The 13,662-nt window shown below is 33.4% G+C and overlaps 1 protein-coding gene across 1 annotated transcript in view; it reads left to right on the forward strand.

Annotated features, from left to right (window-relative positions):
- The window catches only part of prkcea (protein kinase C, epsilon a), a 107,961-nt gene that overhangs the window by 61,780 nt on the left and 32,519 nt on the right, over positions 1-13,662 (forward strand). The window contains exons 5-8 of the mRNA XM_061931916.1: positions 2,757-2,845; positions 2,914-3,043; positions 3,114-3,256; positions 5,366-5,465. Coding sequence (XP_061787900.1) covers positions 2,757-2,845; positions 2,914-3,043; positions 3,114-3,256; positions 5,366-5,465 — 462 coding nt within the window. The remainder of the gene's footprint in view (positions 1-2,756; positions 2,846-2,913; positions 3,044-3,113; positions 3,257-5,365; positions 5,466-13,662) is intronic.

The raw sequence follows: 13,662 nt of genomic DNA on the forward strand, positions 1-13,662 counted from the left end.
GGAGCACTCTGCTGTATTTACGGATCCTTAACAAAACCACTAGTCAAAGATCAGTATAAAGTAGTTACTTTGAATAGAAAGTACATACTTGACCAGAGTGTTGTTGTGAGTAAAGTAAAGTAAGTCAAACATTAGGACCAGGTTAATACCAGTCAAAGATTTAAAGCACAGGAGCGCTTTGCTGTTTTTAGGGATCCCTAACAAACCCACAATATTAAATAAGTGCTTTGCTGTTTTTAGGAACCTACTGCGAAAATCTTCTATAAAACAGGAGCACCGTGCTGTTTTTAGGGATTCTCAACAAAACTACTAGTCAAAGATCAATATAGTAGGAATGCTTTACTGTTTTAGTAGCGTACTGCCAACATTTTCTATAAAACAGGAACACTCTGCTGTATTTACGGATCCTTAACAAAACCTCTAGTCAAAGATCAGTATAAAGTAGGAGCACTCTGCTGTTTTTAGGAATTCTCAACAAAGCCTCGAGTCAAAAAATCAATATATTAGGAGTGCTTTGCTGTTTTTAGGAAACCTACTGTACAAATCTTCTATAAAACAGGAGCACTCTGCTGTTTTTTAGGGATCTTCAACAAACCCATGAGTCAAAGGTCAATATAATAGGAGTGCTTTGCTGTTTTTAGTAAGCCTACTAAATTTGTTTTTCTATAAAACAGGAACACTCTGCTGTTTTTAGGGATCCTCAACAAAGCCACTAGTCAAAGATCAATATCATAGGCGTGCTGTTTAATTTTATTTTGGCAATTCAAAAGCCAGTTATTTACCATAATGAAATGTGGTACCATAAAATCATCAACCGTGGATTTTACAGTAAAAAAAACTGACAGCTCAGTCGACAGAATTTTACTGTAAAAAAAACAAACACTGGTCGTTTTTTTTCCAACTTACAGAAATTTGCTGAAAAAAAAACTCCCTAAATTTTACAGTAAAATCTATTGGTCATTTTTATAGTGTACAATTTGATGGATAACTTGCTTCGAATTTATAAGTTAAGCAGATATTTATGTATTTATTTGGATTTTGACCAACAAAGTTAGATAATATAATATTTCTTGCAATATCGGACACTATTTTTTTTCCCTGTCAAACTAGAAAAAAAACCCTAATACCTTTAGTAAGAAAGTAGAGAAAGAAAATATAAGGGATTTTATTGAAACATATTATTTCCAGGCTTTTGCGGGCCTTATAAAATGACGTGGAGGGCCAGATCTTGAGTTTGACACCTGTGCCTTAGACACACCAATGAGCTTGTTTATAGATGTACAATAAAACTCCTCATAGGAAGTTGCCATTTGTTATAACTTTGTGACATGATACAATGCACATTAATGAACATAACAGACAGAAAAGTGACAGATTGTGGCCAAAGGCTGATTTCCATCTGCATCTCATTGCAAAGAAACACTAATTCAGCGTTTTAGTGAGTTGTATTTTTCATGCACTTATTCTTGCTGTATTTATCTGGCACAAGTGGAAAGCCGGTCCCTGAAAAGAATGCCTACATTAAACATACTTGCCAACCCTCCCGAATTTTCCGGGAGACTCCCGAAATTCAGCGCCTCTCCCGAAAACCTCCCGGGACAAATATTGTCCCGAAAATCTCCCGATTTTCAGCCGGAGCTGGAAGCCACGCCCCCTGGACAGCCTTTTTTCATGACGGGAGGACAACAGGGTGACAAGAACTAAATCATCCAGACTAGAGATACATTGTATTATTATGTTTATCTTACCTAAAAATAAATATATTTATTAATTAAAAAAAAAAAAACTAAATACATTTTTACTATATTTGGCTAAAAACATCAAAATTAATTGTATTTTTATTTGTATTTTTTCGTGACTCCTTATTACATCCAGCCATAGAATTATACATTAAAATAAACATATTTGAAATAATTGATTTTAAATTATCATAATTATTCATTTAAAATGACCATATTTAATTATTAAAATAATTGCTTGTTTATCAACAACTTTAGCATTTTATTCATTACATTTTGAAACTCTCAGAAGCCACGTTATGTTATATTCCTTAATATTTATTTATGCAAGTTTGAAGTATCAATTATCTAAACACAGTTTGTTTGCATATTTTCAGGATGTAGATATATATATATATATATATATATATATATATATATATATATATATATATATATATATATATATGTATATATATATATATATATTCATATATATATATATATATATATATATATATATATATATATATATATATATATATATATATATATATATATATATATATATATATATATATATATATATATATATATATATATATATATATGTGTATGAAATACTTGACTTGGTGAATTCTAGCTGTCAATATACTCCTCCCCTCTTAACCACGCCCCCGACCACGCCCCCACCCGCCACCTCCCGAAATCGGAGGTTTCAAGGTTGGCAAGTATGACATTAAACCGGTCCGTGGTGCAAAAAAGGTTGCGGACCACTAAACTACAGTACTTCAAAAGCACTGGTCAAATATCTGAACAAGAGTTTTAAGTTGAACTGTGGACAGTTTTTGTGTGAAAAGCTACGGCCATGTTTAAAATGAACACAACATGCGATAACGCCTACAAAAAAACCAAACGTTATGTGTATGTAATTATGTCTGTGCTGGATCATCATTACGCATCAGCAAAAGCAGTAGTCGCTGGATAATTAAATGTTCCCGATTCTCTGGCTGAAATGTCGCTTCTGTGCTGTTCCAGTGTGCACGTGCGTGGTGCACAAGCGCTGCCATGAGCTCATCATCACCAAGTGTGCCGGCATGAAGAAGCAGGAGGACACGCCGGAGGAGGTACCGACCACGGCGGGCATTAATCCTGCAGGAGCGTGACCTCTCTGTGCGTGTGTCTCCCCCTACAGGTGGGCTCGCAGCGTTTCAGCGTGAACATGCCCCACAAGTTCAGCATCCACAGCTACAAGGTGCCCACCTTCTGTGACCACTGTGGATCTCTGCTGTGGGGGCTCTTGAGGCAGGGCCTGCAGTGCAAAGGTGACTACCTATTTCCTGTGGCATCACTCGGTCACCACTAAACACGCTTTTTGTCCCGCTGCTTTGGCAGTGTGTAAGATGAACGTGCACAGGCGGTGCGAAAGCAACGTAGCTCCAAACTGCGGCGTGGACGCCCGAGGCATCGCCAAGGTCCTGTCCGACCTGGGGGTCACGCCCGACAAAATCTCCAATACGGCGCAGCGTCGCAGGAAGGTAACCATCCTCAAATAACACATTTAAGCACTCCATTCAATGAAATCTGCTGATTTTGTCTTTATAGAACAAATGACCATATTAGGCCAATTAAGGTAGTGGTAAAAATGCTTTATTTATGCTTTACTACTTGTAGAACTAAAATAAATTTAAATAAACTAGAAACACACAACTTGTAAAACTAAAGTAAAAAAAAAAAATCAACTAAAAGCACACTAATTGTAGAACTAAAATAAATAAAAATCAACCAAAACACACTATTTATAGAACTAAAATTAAATTAAAATAAACTAAAAACACACTACTTGTAGAAATAAAATAAATATAAGTCAAAGAAAAGCACATTACTTGTACAAATAGAATAAATAAATACAAATTTAAATCACTACTTGTAGAACGAGAATACAAAAGATTAAGTAAAAATTCTTACTTGTAGAACTAAAATAAAAAAAAGATAAGCTAAAAATCAAGACGTGTGGAACAAAAATACTTTAAAAAATTACAAATTATTACTTGTAGAACTAAAACTACAAATGATTTGTAGATCTAAAATAAATAAAACAAACTAAAAATCACTACTTGTTAAGTAAAATAAATATAGAGTAAAAATTACTACTTGTAGATCCAAAATAAACAAAAAATCACTACTTGTAGAGCTAAAATAAATATAATAAATAATAATAATAATAAATATCGACAAGTAGTGTGTTTTTAGTAGATTTTTTTATTATTCTAGTTCGGCAAGTAGTTATGTTTAGTTTATCTAAACATAACTACTTGCCGAACTAGAATAATAAAAAAAATCTACTAAAAACACACTACTTGTCGAACTAAAATAATAAAAAAATCTACTAAAAACACACTACTTGTAGAACTAAAATAAAGATTAACTAAAAATCAGTAGTTGTAGAACTAAAATAAATGTCAAAAAATCATTAATAATAACTAGAACAAATAAGAACAAATAGAAATAAACTAAAAATCACTACTTGTAGAACTAAAAGAAAAAAAGTTCTACAATATACTTACAAATTAAAAATACAACTTATTACTTGTACAGTGGAACTAAAATAAAATAAAAAATGACATTTCTGAAATAGGCTAAAAAAAATTAGCACTTGTAAAACTAAAATAAATAAAAATCAACTAAAAACACCCTACTTGTTGAAATAAAAAAATAAAGATAAACTCAAAATACACTACTTGCAGAACTAAAATAGATAAAAATATACTAAAAACGTTACTTGAACTAAAATAAATAAAAGTCAACTAAAAGCACACTACTTGTAGAACTTAAATAAATAAAAAAAAATACAAATCAGTACTTGTAGAACTAAAATAAAAAAGATTACCGGTAAGTAAAAAATCCTACTTGTAAATATATAAAAAATACATAAAAAAATGAAAAATTACTTGTAGGACGAAGATATTTTTACACTTTTACGTATTACTTGTACAGTAGAACTATAATAAATAAAAAATAAAGTAAAAATCACTACTTGTAGATTTTAAATGAATAAAAATAAACTAAAAATCACTAATTATAGAATTTAAAAAAAAAAAGATTTTTTTTAAATAGGCTAAAAAAAATCACCATTTGTAGAACTGAAGTAAATAAAAAAATCTATAAAACGTCATTAAAAAAATAAAATAAAATGATAGATTAATTCAAATGTAAGTATGCGGCTTCCCCTTTTTGTTCCTGTTTTCCAGGAAATCTCCTGTATTTTCTCGTGTAAATGTATGACTTGATGAAAAAAAGAATTTTAATAGTGTTTTCTATTTTCTATGGTTAAAAACAATTATTTCCAGTGAAAGAGCATGCCTAAGTAACAGTAGCTGCAACCTCTAAGTGTGTGAGGCCATTGTAATCAGCAGGCGTGTGAAATGCCCGCGAAAAAGCGGAAATCTGCGTTTTTAAACATTCATTTTCGCGTCTAAATATCACTTCAAATATCGCGTTTTTTTAAGGTAGTTAAAAAAAAAAGGATGGTAACCAAATGCAGGAATATCTGAACAAAAATTCTATTATCAGCCACCCAAAATATTGTTGTTGTTTACTCATAGTTTAAAAAAAAAACGACATTAATGTTGGCTCTGTCTCTCCAGTTGACCCCCGGGCAGGACCCTCCTCAGTCTCCTCCTGAGCTGTCGCAGTCGGAGAACAGCTTCAGCCAACCAGCTGTCCCCACCTCGCCCTCCCAGCAGGGTAACGCCATTGAAAACACGCTTTTCCATCCAAACAAGTATTATGTGGCCTTTTAAAAACAAGTGTTGTCGGCCCGCTGAGAATCAACCTGAGGAGCGATATCGCACCGCCCACCGCCATTTGCCGGTCGCAGTTAGTCATCCTCTTCTCACACTTTCTCTCACGCAAGCTGAGCGAGACAAGAAGTTTACTTTCTCTTCAGTGGAGGCCATCTTGTTTTGTTCTCCAAAGTGGGTCACTGCTGCTGTTAAAGCGCAGACACTTGTGGCTGACAAATGTTGAGTAAGAACATTCTTGCGCCGGATTTTAAACAACAGGAGTGCTTTGCTATTATTAGGAATCGGCTGCGGAAACCCGAGTCAAAGAGCCTATATTTGACGAGAGCCCTTTTTCACGATCTACTGCAAAATCACAAGTCAAACATATATATATAACAGGAGTGATTTGCTGTTTTTAGTCATCTTCGGCAAGAGCACGAATTAAAAATATTTTTAACAGGAGGGCTTTGCTATTTTTAGTCATCTTCGGCAAAAGCACATATTAAAGATCTTTTTAACAGGAGTGCTATGCTGTTTTTAGTAATATTTGACAAAGGAACAAACCAAATATGTTTTGAACAGGAGTGCTCTGCTGTTTTTAGTCGTCTTCGGCAAAAGCACAAATTAAAGATCTTTTTAACAGGAGTGCTTTGCTGTTTTTAGTCATCTTTGGCAAAAGCACAAATTAAAGATCTTTTTAATAGGAGTGCTTTGCTGTTTTTAAGGATCTTCTGCAAAAGCATGAATCAAAGATCTATATAATCGCAGTGCTTTGCTGTTTTTAAGGATCTACTGCAAAAGCACGAGTCAAATATCTATATAACAGGAGTGCTTTGCTGTTTGTAGTAATCTTCTGCAAAAGAACAAATTAAAAATCTTTTTAACAGGAGTGCTTTGCTGTTTTTAGCCATCTTTGACAAAGGAACAAACTAAATATATTTTCAACAGGAGTGCTCTGCTGTTTTTAGTCGTCTTTGGCAAAAGCACAAATTAAAGATCTATTTAACAGGAGTGCTTTGCTATTATTAGGAATCTGCTGCGGAAACCCAAGTAAAAAGATCCTATATTTGACGAGAGCCCTTTTTAACGAACTACTGCAAAATCACAAGTCAAACATATGTATAACAGGAGTGATTTGCTGTTTTTAGTCATCTTAGGCACAAATTAAAAATATTTTTAACAGGAGGGCTTTGCTATTTTTAGTCATCTTCGGCAAAAGCACAAATTAAAGATCTTTTTAACAGGTGTGCTCTGCTGTTTTTAGTCGTCTTCGGCAAAAGCACAAATTAAAGATCTTTTTAACAGGAGTGCTTTGCTGTTATTAGGAATCGGCTGCGGAAACCCGAGTCAAAGATCCTACAGTATATTTGACGAGAGCCCTTTTTAACGATCTACTGCAAAATCACAAGTCAAACATATATATAACAGGAGTGATTTGCTGTTTTTAGTCATCTTCGGCAAGAGCACAAATTTAAAATATTTTTAACAGGAGGGCTTTGCTATTTTTAGTCATCTTCGGCAAAAGCACATATTAAAGATCTTTTTAACAGGAGTGCTATGCTGTTTTTAGTAATATTTGACAAAGGAACAAACCAAATATGTTTTTAACAGGAGTGCTCTGCTGTTTTTAGTCGTCTTCGGCAAAAGCACAAATTAAAGATCTTTTTAACAGGAGTGCTTTGCTGTTTTTAGTAGTGTTTGGCAAAAGCAGAAATTAAAGGTCTTTTTAACAGGAGGGCTTTGCTGTTTTTAAGGATCTTCTGCAAAAGCATGAATCAAAGATCTATATAATCACAGTACTTTTCTGTTTTTAAGGATTTACTGCAAAAGCCAAAAGAACAAATTAAAGATATTTTTAACAGGAGTGCTTTGCTGTTTTAAGTCATCTTTGACAAAGGAACAAACTAAACATATTTTTAACAGGAGTACTTTGCTATTTTTAGTCATCTTCGGCAAAAGCACAAATCAAATATCTTTTTAACAGGAGTGCTTTGCTGTTTTTAAGGATCTTCTGCAAAAGCATGAATCAAAGATCTATATAATCGCAGTGCTTTGCTGTTTTTAAGGATCTTCTGCAAAAGCATGAATCAAAGATCTATGTAATCGCAGTGCTTTGCTGTTTTTAAGGATCTACTGCAAAAGCACTAGTCAAATATCTATATAACAGGAGTGCTTTGCTGTTTGTAGTAATCTTCGGCAAAATAACAAATTAAAGATCTTTTTAACAGGAGTGCTTTGCTGTTTTTAGTCATCTTTGACAAAGGAACAAACTAAAGATATTTTCAACAGGACTGCTCTGCTGTTTTTAGTCGTCTTCGGCAAAAGCACAAATTAAAGATCTATTTAACAGGAGTGCTTTGCTATTATTAGGAATCTGCCGCGGAAACCCGAGTCAAAGATCCTATATTTGACGAGAGCCCTTTTTAACGATATACTGCAAAATCACAAGTCAAACATATATATAACAGGAGTGATTTGCTGTTTTTAGTCATCTTCGGCAAGAGCACGAATTAAAAATATTTTTAACAGGAGGGCTTTGCTATTTTTAGTCATCTTTGGCAAAATCACAAATTAAAGATATTTTTAACAGGAGTGCTCTGCTGTTTTTAGTCGTCTTTGGCAAAAGCACAAATTAAACATATTTTATTATTAGGAATCTGCTGCGGAAACCCGAGTCAAAGAGCCTATATTTGACGAGAGCCCTTTTTAACGATCTACTGCAAAATCACAAGTCAAACATATATATAACAGGAGTGATTTGCTGTTTTTAGTCATCTTCGGCAAGAGCACGAATTACAAATATTTTTAACAGGAGGGCTCTGCTATTTTTAGTCATCTTCGGCAAAAGCACATATTAAAGATCTTTTTAACAGAAGTGCTATGCTGTTTTTAGTAATATTTGACAAAGGAACAAACCAAATATGTTTTGAACAGGAGTGCTCTGCTGTTTTTAGTCGTCTTCGGCAAAAGCACAAATTAAAGATCTTTTTAACAGGAGTGCTTAGCTGTTTTTAGTAGTGTTTGGCAAAAGCACAAATTAAAGATCTTTTTAATAGGAGTGCTTTGCTGTTTTTAAGGATCTTCTGCAAAAGCATGAATCAAAGATCTATATAATCGCAGTGCTTTGCTGTTTTTAAGGATTTACTGCAAAAGCCAAAAGAACAAATTAAAGATATTTTAAACAGGAGTGCTTTGCTGTTTTTAGTCATATTTGACAAAGGAACAAACTAAACATATTTTAACAGGAGTACTTTGCTATTTTTAGTCATCTTCGGCAAAAACACAAATTAAAGATCTTTTTAACAGGAGTGCTTTGCTGTTTTTAGTCATCTTTGGCAAAAGCACAAATTAAAGATCTTTTTAATAGGAGTGCTTTGCTGTTTTTAAGGATCTTCTGCAAAAGCATGAATCAAAGATATATATAATCGCAGTGCTTTGCTGTTTTTAAGGATCTACTGCAAAAGCACTAGTCAAATATCTATATAACAGGAGTGCTTTGCTGTTTTTAGTCATCTTAGGCAAGAGCATGAATTAAAAATATTTTTAACAGGAGCGCTTTGCTATTTTTAGTCATCTTCGGCAAAAGCACAAATTAAAGATCTTTTTAACAGGAGTGCTATGCTGTTTTTAGTCATCTTTAACAAAGGAACAAACTAAAGATATTTTTAACAGGAGTGCTCTGCTGTTTTTAGTCGTCTTCGGCAAAAGCACAAATTAAAGATCTTTTTAACAGGAGTGCTTAGCTGTTTTTAGTAATGTTTGGCAAAAGCACAAATTAAATATCTTTTTAATAGGAGTGCTTTGCTGTTTTTAAGGATCTTCTGCAAAAGCATGAATCAAAGATCTATATAATCGCAGTGCTTTGCTGTTTTTAAGGATTTACTGCAAAAGCCAAAAGAACAAATTAAAGATATTTTAACAGGAGTGCTTTGCTGTTTTTAGTCATCTTTGACAACAAACTAAACATATTTTAACAGGAGTACTTTGCTATTTTTTAGTCATCTTCGGCAAAAGCACAAATTAAAGATCTTTTTAACAGGAGTGCTTTGCTGTTTTTAGTCATCTTTGGCAAAAGCACAAATTAAAGATCTTTTTAATAGGAGTGCTTTGCTGTTTTTAAGGATCTTCTGCAAAAGCATGAATCAAAGATCTATATAATCGCAGTGCTTTGCTGTTTTTAAGGATCTACTGCAAAAGCACTAGTCAAATATCTATATAACAGGAGTGCTTTGCTGTTTGTAGTAATCTTCGGCAAAAGAACAAATTAAAGATCTTTTTAACAGGAGTGCTTTGCTGTTTTTAGTCATCTTTGACAAAGGAACAAACTAAAGATATTTTCAACAGGACTGCTCTGCTGTTTTTAGTCGTCTTTGGCAAAAGCACAAATTAAACATCTTTTATTATTTGGAATCTGCTCCGGACACCCGAGTCAAAGATCCTATATTTGACGGGAGCCCTTTTTAACGATCTACTGCAAAATCACAAGTCAAACATATATATAACAGGAGTGATTTACTGTTTTTCGTCATCTTTGGCAAGAGCACGAATTAAAAATATTTTTAACAGGAGGGCTTTGCTATTTTTAGTCGTCTTTGGCAAAAGCACAAATTAAAGATATTTTTAACAGGAGTGCTATGCTGTTTTTAGTAATCTTTGACAAAGGAAAAAACTAAATATATTTTTAATTGGAGTGCTTTGCTGTTTTTAAGGATCTTCTGCAAAAGCATGAATCAAAGATCTATATAATCGCAGTGCTTTGCTGTTTTTAAGGATTTACTGCAAAAGCACAAGTCAAATATCTACATAACAGGAGTGCTTTGCTGTTTGTAGTAATCTTCGGCAAAAGCACAAATTAAAAATATTTTTAACAGGAGTGCTATGCTATTTTTAGTCATCTTTGACAAAAGAACACACTAAAAAGATATTTTTAACAGGAGTGCTCTGCTGTTTTTAGTCGTCTTTGGCAAAAGCACAAATTAAACATCTTTTATTATTTGGAATCTGCTCCGGACACCCGAGTCAAAGATCCTATATTTGACGGGAGCCCTTTTTAACGATCTACTGCAAAATCACAAGTCAAACATATATATAACAGAAGTGATTTACTGTTTTTAGTCATCTTTGGCTAGAGCACGAATTAAAGATATTTTTAACAGGAGGGCTTTGCTATTTTTAGTCATCTTCGGCAAAAGCACAAACTAAAGATATTTTTAACAGGAGTGCTATGCTGTTTTTAGTCATCTTTAACAAAGGAACAAACTAAAGATATTTTGAACAGGAGTGCTCTGTTGTTTTTAGTCGTCTTTGACAAAAGCACAAATTAAAGATCTTTTTAACAGGAGTGCTTTGCTGTTTTTAGTAGTGTTTGGCAAAAGCAGAAATTAAAGGTCTTTTTAACAGGAGTGCTTTGCTGTTTTTAAGGATCTTCTGCAAAAGCATCAATCAAAGATCTATATAATCGCAGTGCTTTGCTGTTTTTAAGGATCTACTGCAAAAGCACTAGTCAAATATCTATATAACCGGAGTGCTTCGCTGTTTTTGGTCATCTTCTGCAAAAGCACGAATTAGAGATATTTTTAACAGGAGTGCTCTGCTGTTTTTAGTAATCCTCGGCAAAAACACAAATTAAATATAATTTTAATAGTAGTGCTTTGCTGTTTTTAAGGCTCTTCTGCAAAAGCACAAATCAAAGATGTATATAACGTAGTGGTTTGCTGTTTTTAAGGATCTTCTGAAAAAGCATGAATCAAATATCTATATAATCGCAGTGCTTTGCTGTTTTTAAGGATCTACTGCAGAAGCACTAGTCAAATATCTATATAACCGGAGTGCTATTTTTAGTCATCTTCGGCAAAAGCACAAATTAAAGATATTTTTAACAGGAGTGCTATGCTGTTTTTAGTCATCTTTAACAAAGGAACAAACTAAAGATATTTTGAACAGGAGTGCTCTGTTGTTTTTAGTCATCTTTGACAAAAGCACAAATTAAAGATCTTTTTAACAGGAGTGCTTTGCTGTTTTTAGTAGTGTTTGGCAAAAGCAGAAATTAAAGGTATTTTTAACAGGAGTGCTTTGCTGTTTTTAAGGATCTTCTGCAAAAGCATGAATCAAAGATCTATATAATCGCAGTGCTTTGCTGTTTTTAAGGATCTACTGCAAAAGCACTAGTCAAATATCTATATAACTGGACTGCTTCGCTGTTTTTGGTCATCTTCTGCAAAAGCACGAATTAGAGATCTTTTTAACAGGAGTGCTCTGCTGTTTTTAGTAATCCTCGGCAAAAACACAAATTAAATATAATTTTAATAGTAGTACTTTGCTGTTTTTAAGGCTCTTCTGCAAAAGCACAAATCAAAGATGTATATAACGTAGTGGTTTGCTGTTTTTAAGGATCTTCTGAAAAAGCATGAATCAAATATCTATATAATCGCAGTGCTTTGCTGTTTTTAAGGATCTACTGCACAAGCACTAGTCAAATATTTATATAACCGGAGTGCTTCGCTGTTTTTGGTCATCTTCTGCAAAAGCACGAATTAAAGATCTTTTTAACAGGAGTGCTCTGCTGTTTTTAGTAATCCTCGGCAAAAACACAAATTAAATATAATTTTAATAGTAGTGCTTTGCTGTTTTTAAGGCTCTTCTGCGAAAGCACAAATCAAAGATGTATATAACATAGTGGTTTGCTGTTTTTAAGGATCTTCTGCAAAAGCATGAATCAAAGATCTATATAATCGCAGTGCTTTGTTGTTTTTAAGGATCTACTGCAAAAGCACTAGTCAAATATCTATATAGCCGGAGTGCTTCGCCGTTTTTGGTCATCTTCTGCAAAAGCACGAATTAGAGATCTTTTTAACAGGAGTGCTCTGCTGTTTTTAGTAATCCTCGGCAAAAACACAAATTAAATATAATTTTAATAGTAGTGCTTTGCTGTTTTTAAGGCTCTTCTGCAAAAGCACAAATCAAAGATGTATATAACGTAGTGGTTTGCTGTTTTTAAGGATCTTCTGCAAAAAGCATGAATCAAATATCTATATAATCGTAGTGCTTTGCTGTTTTTAAGGATCTACTGCAGAAGCACTAGTCAAATATCTATATAGCCGGAGTGCTTCGCCGTTTTTGGTCATCTTCTGCAAAAGTACGAATTAGAGATCTTTTTAACAGGAGTGCTATGCTGTTTTTAGTCATCTTTGACAAAGGAACACACTATAAATATATTTTCAACAGGAGTGCTCTGCTGTTTTTAGTTGTCTTTGGCAAAAGCACAAATTAAACATCTTTTATTATTAGATCTTTTTAACAGGAGTGCTATGCTGTTTTTAGTCATCTTTGACAAAGGAACACACTATAAATATATTTTTAACAAGAGGGCTTTGCTATTTTTAGTCATCTTTGGCAAAAGCACAAATTAAAGATATTTTTAACAGGAGTGCTATGCTGTTTTTAGTCATTTTTAACAAAGTAACAAACTAAAGATATTTTTAACAGGAGTGCTCTGTTGTTTTTAGTCGTCTTTGACAAAAGCACAAATTAAAGATCTTTTTAACAGGAGTGCTTTGCTGTTTTTAGTAGTGTTTGGCAAAAGCAGACATTAAAGGTCTTTTTAACAGGAGTGCTTTGCTGTTTTTAAGGATCTTCTGCAAAAGCATGAATCAAAGATCTATATAATCGCAGTGCTTTTCTGTTTTTAAGTATCTACCGCAAAAGCACTAGTCAAATATCTATATAACCGGAGTGCTTCGCTGTTTTTGGTCATCTTCTGCAAAAGCACGAATTAGAGATCTTTTTAACAGGAGTGCTCTGCTGTTTTTAGTAATCCTCGGCAAAAACACAAATTAAATATAATTTTAATAGTAGTGCTTTGCTGTTTTTAAGGCTCTTCTGCAAAAGCACAAATCAAAGATGTATATAACGTAGTGGTTTGCTGTTTTTAAGGATCTTCTGCAAAAGCATGAATCAAATATCTATATAATCGAAGTGCTTTGCTGTTTTTAAGGATCTACTGCAGAAGCACTAGTCAAATATCTATATAGCCGGAGTGCTTCGCCGTTTTTGGTCATCTTCTGCAAAAGCACGAATTAGAGATCTTTTTAACAGGAGTGCTCTGCTGTTTTTAGTAATCCTCGGCGAAAAACACAAATTAAAGATCTTTTTAACACGAG

This window comes from Nerophis lumbriciformis, linkage group LG39 (genome assembly GCF_033978685.3).
Source record: "Nerophis lumbriciformis linkage group LG39, RoL_Nlum_v2.1, whole genome shotgun sequence".
Lineage (NCBI taxonomy): Eukaryota > Metazoa > Chordata > Actinopteri > Syngnathiformes > Syngnathidae > Nerophis > Nerophis lumbriciformis.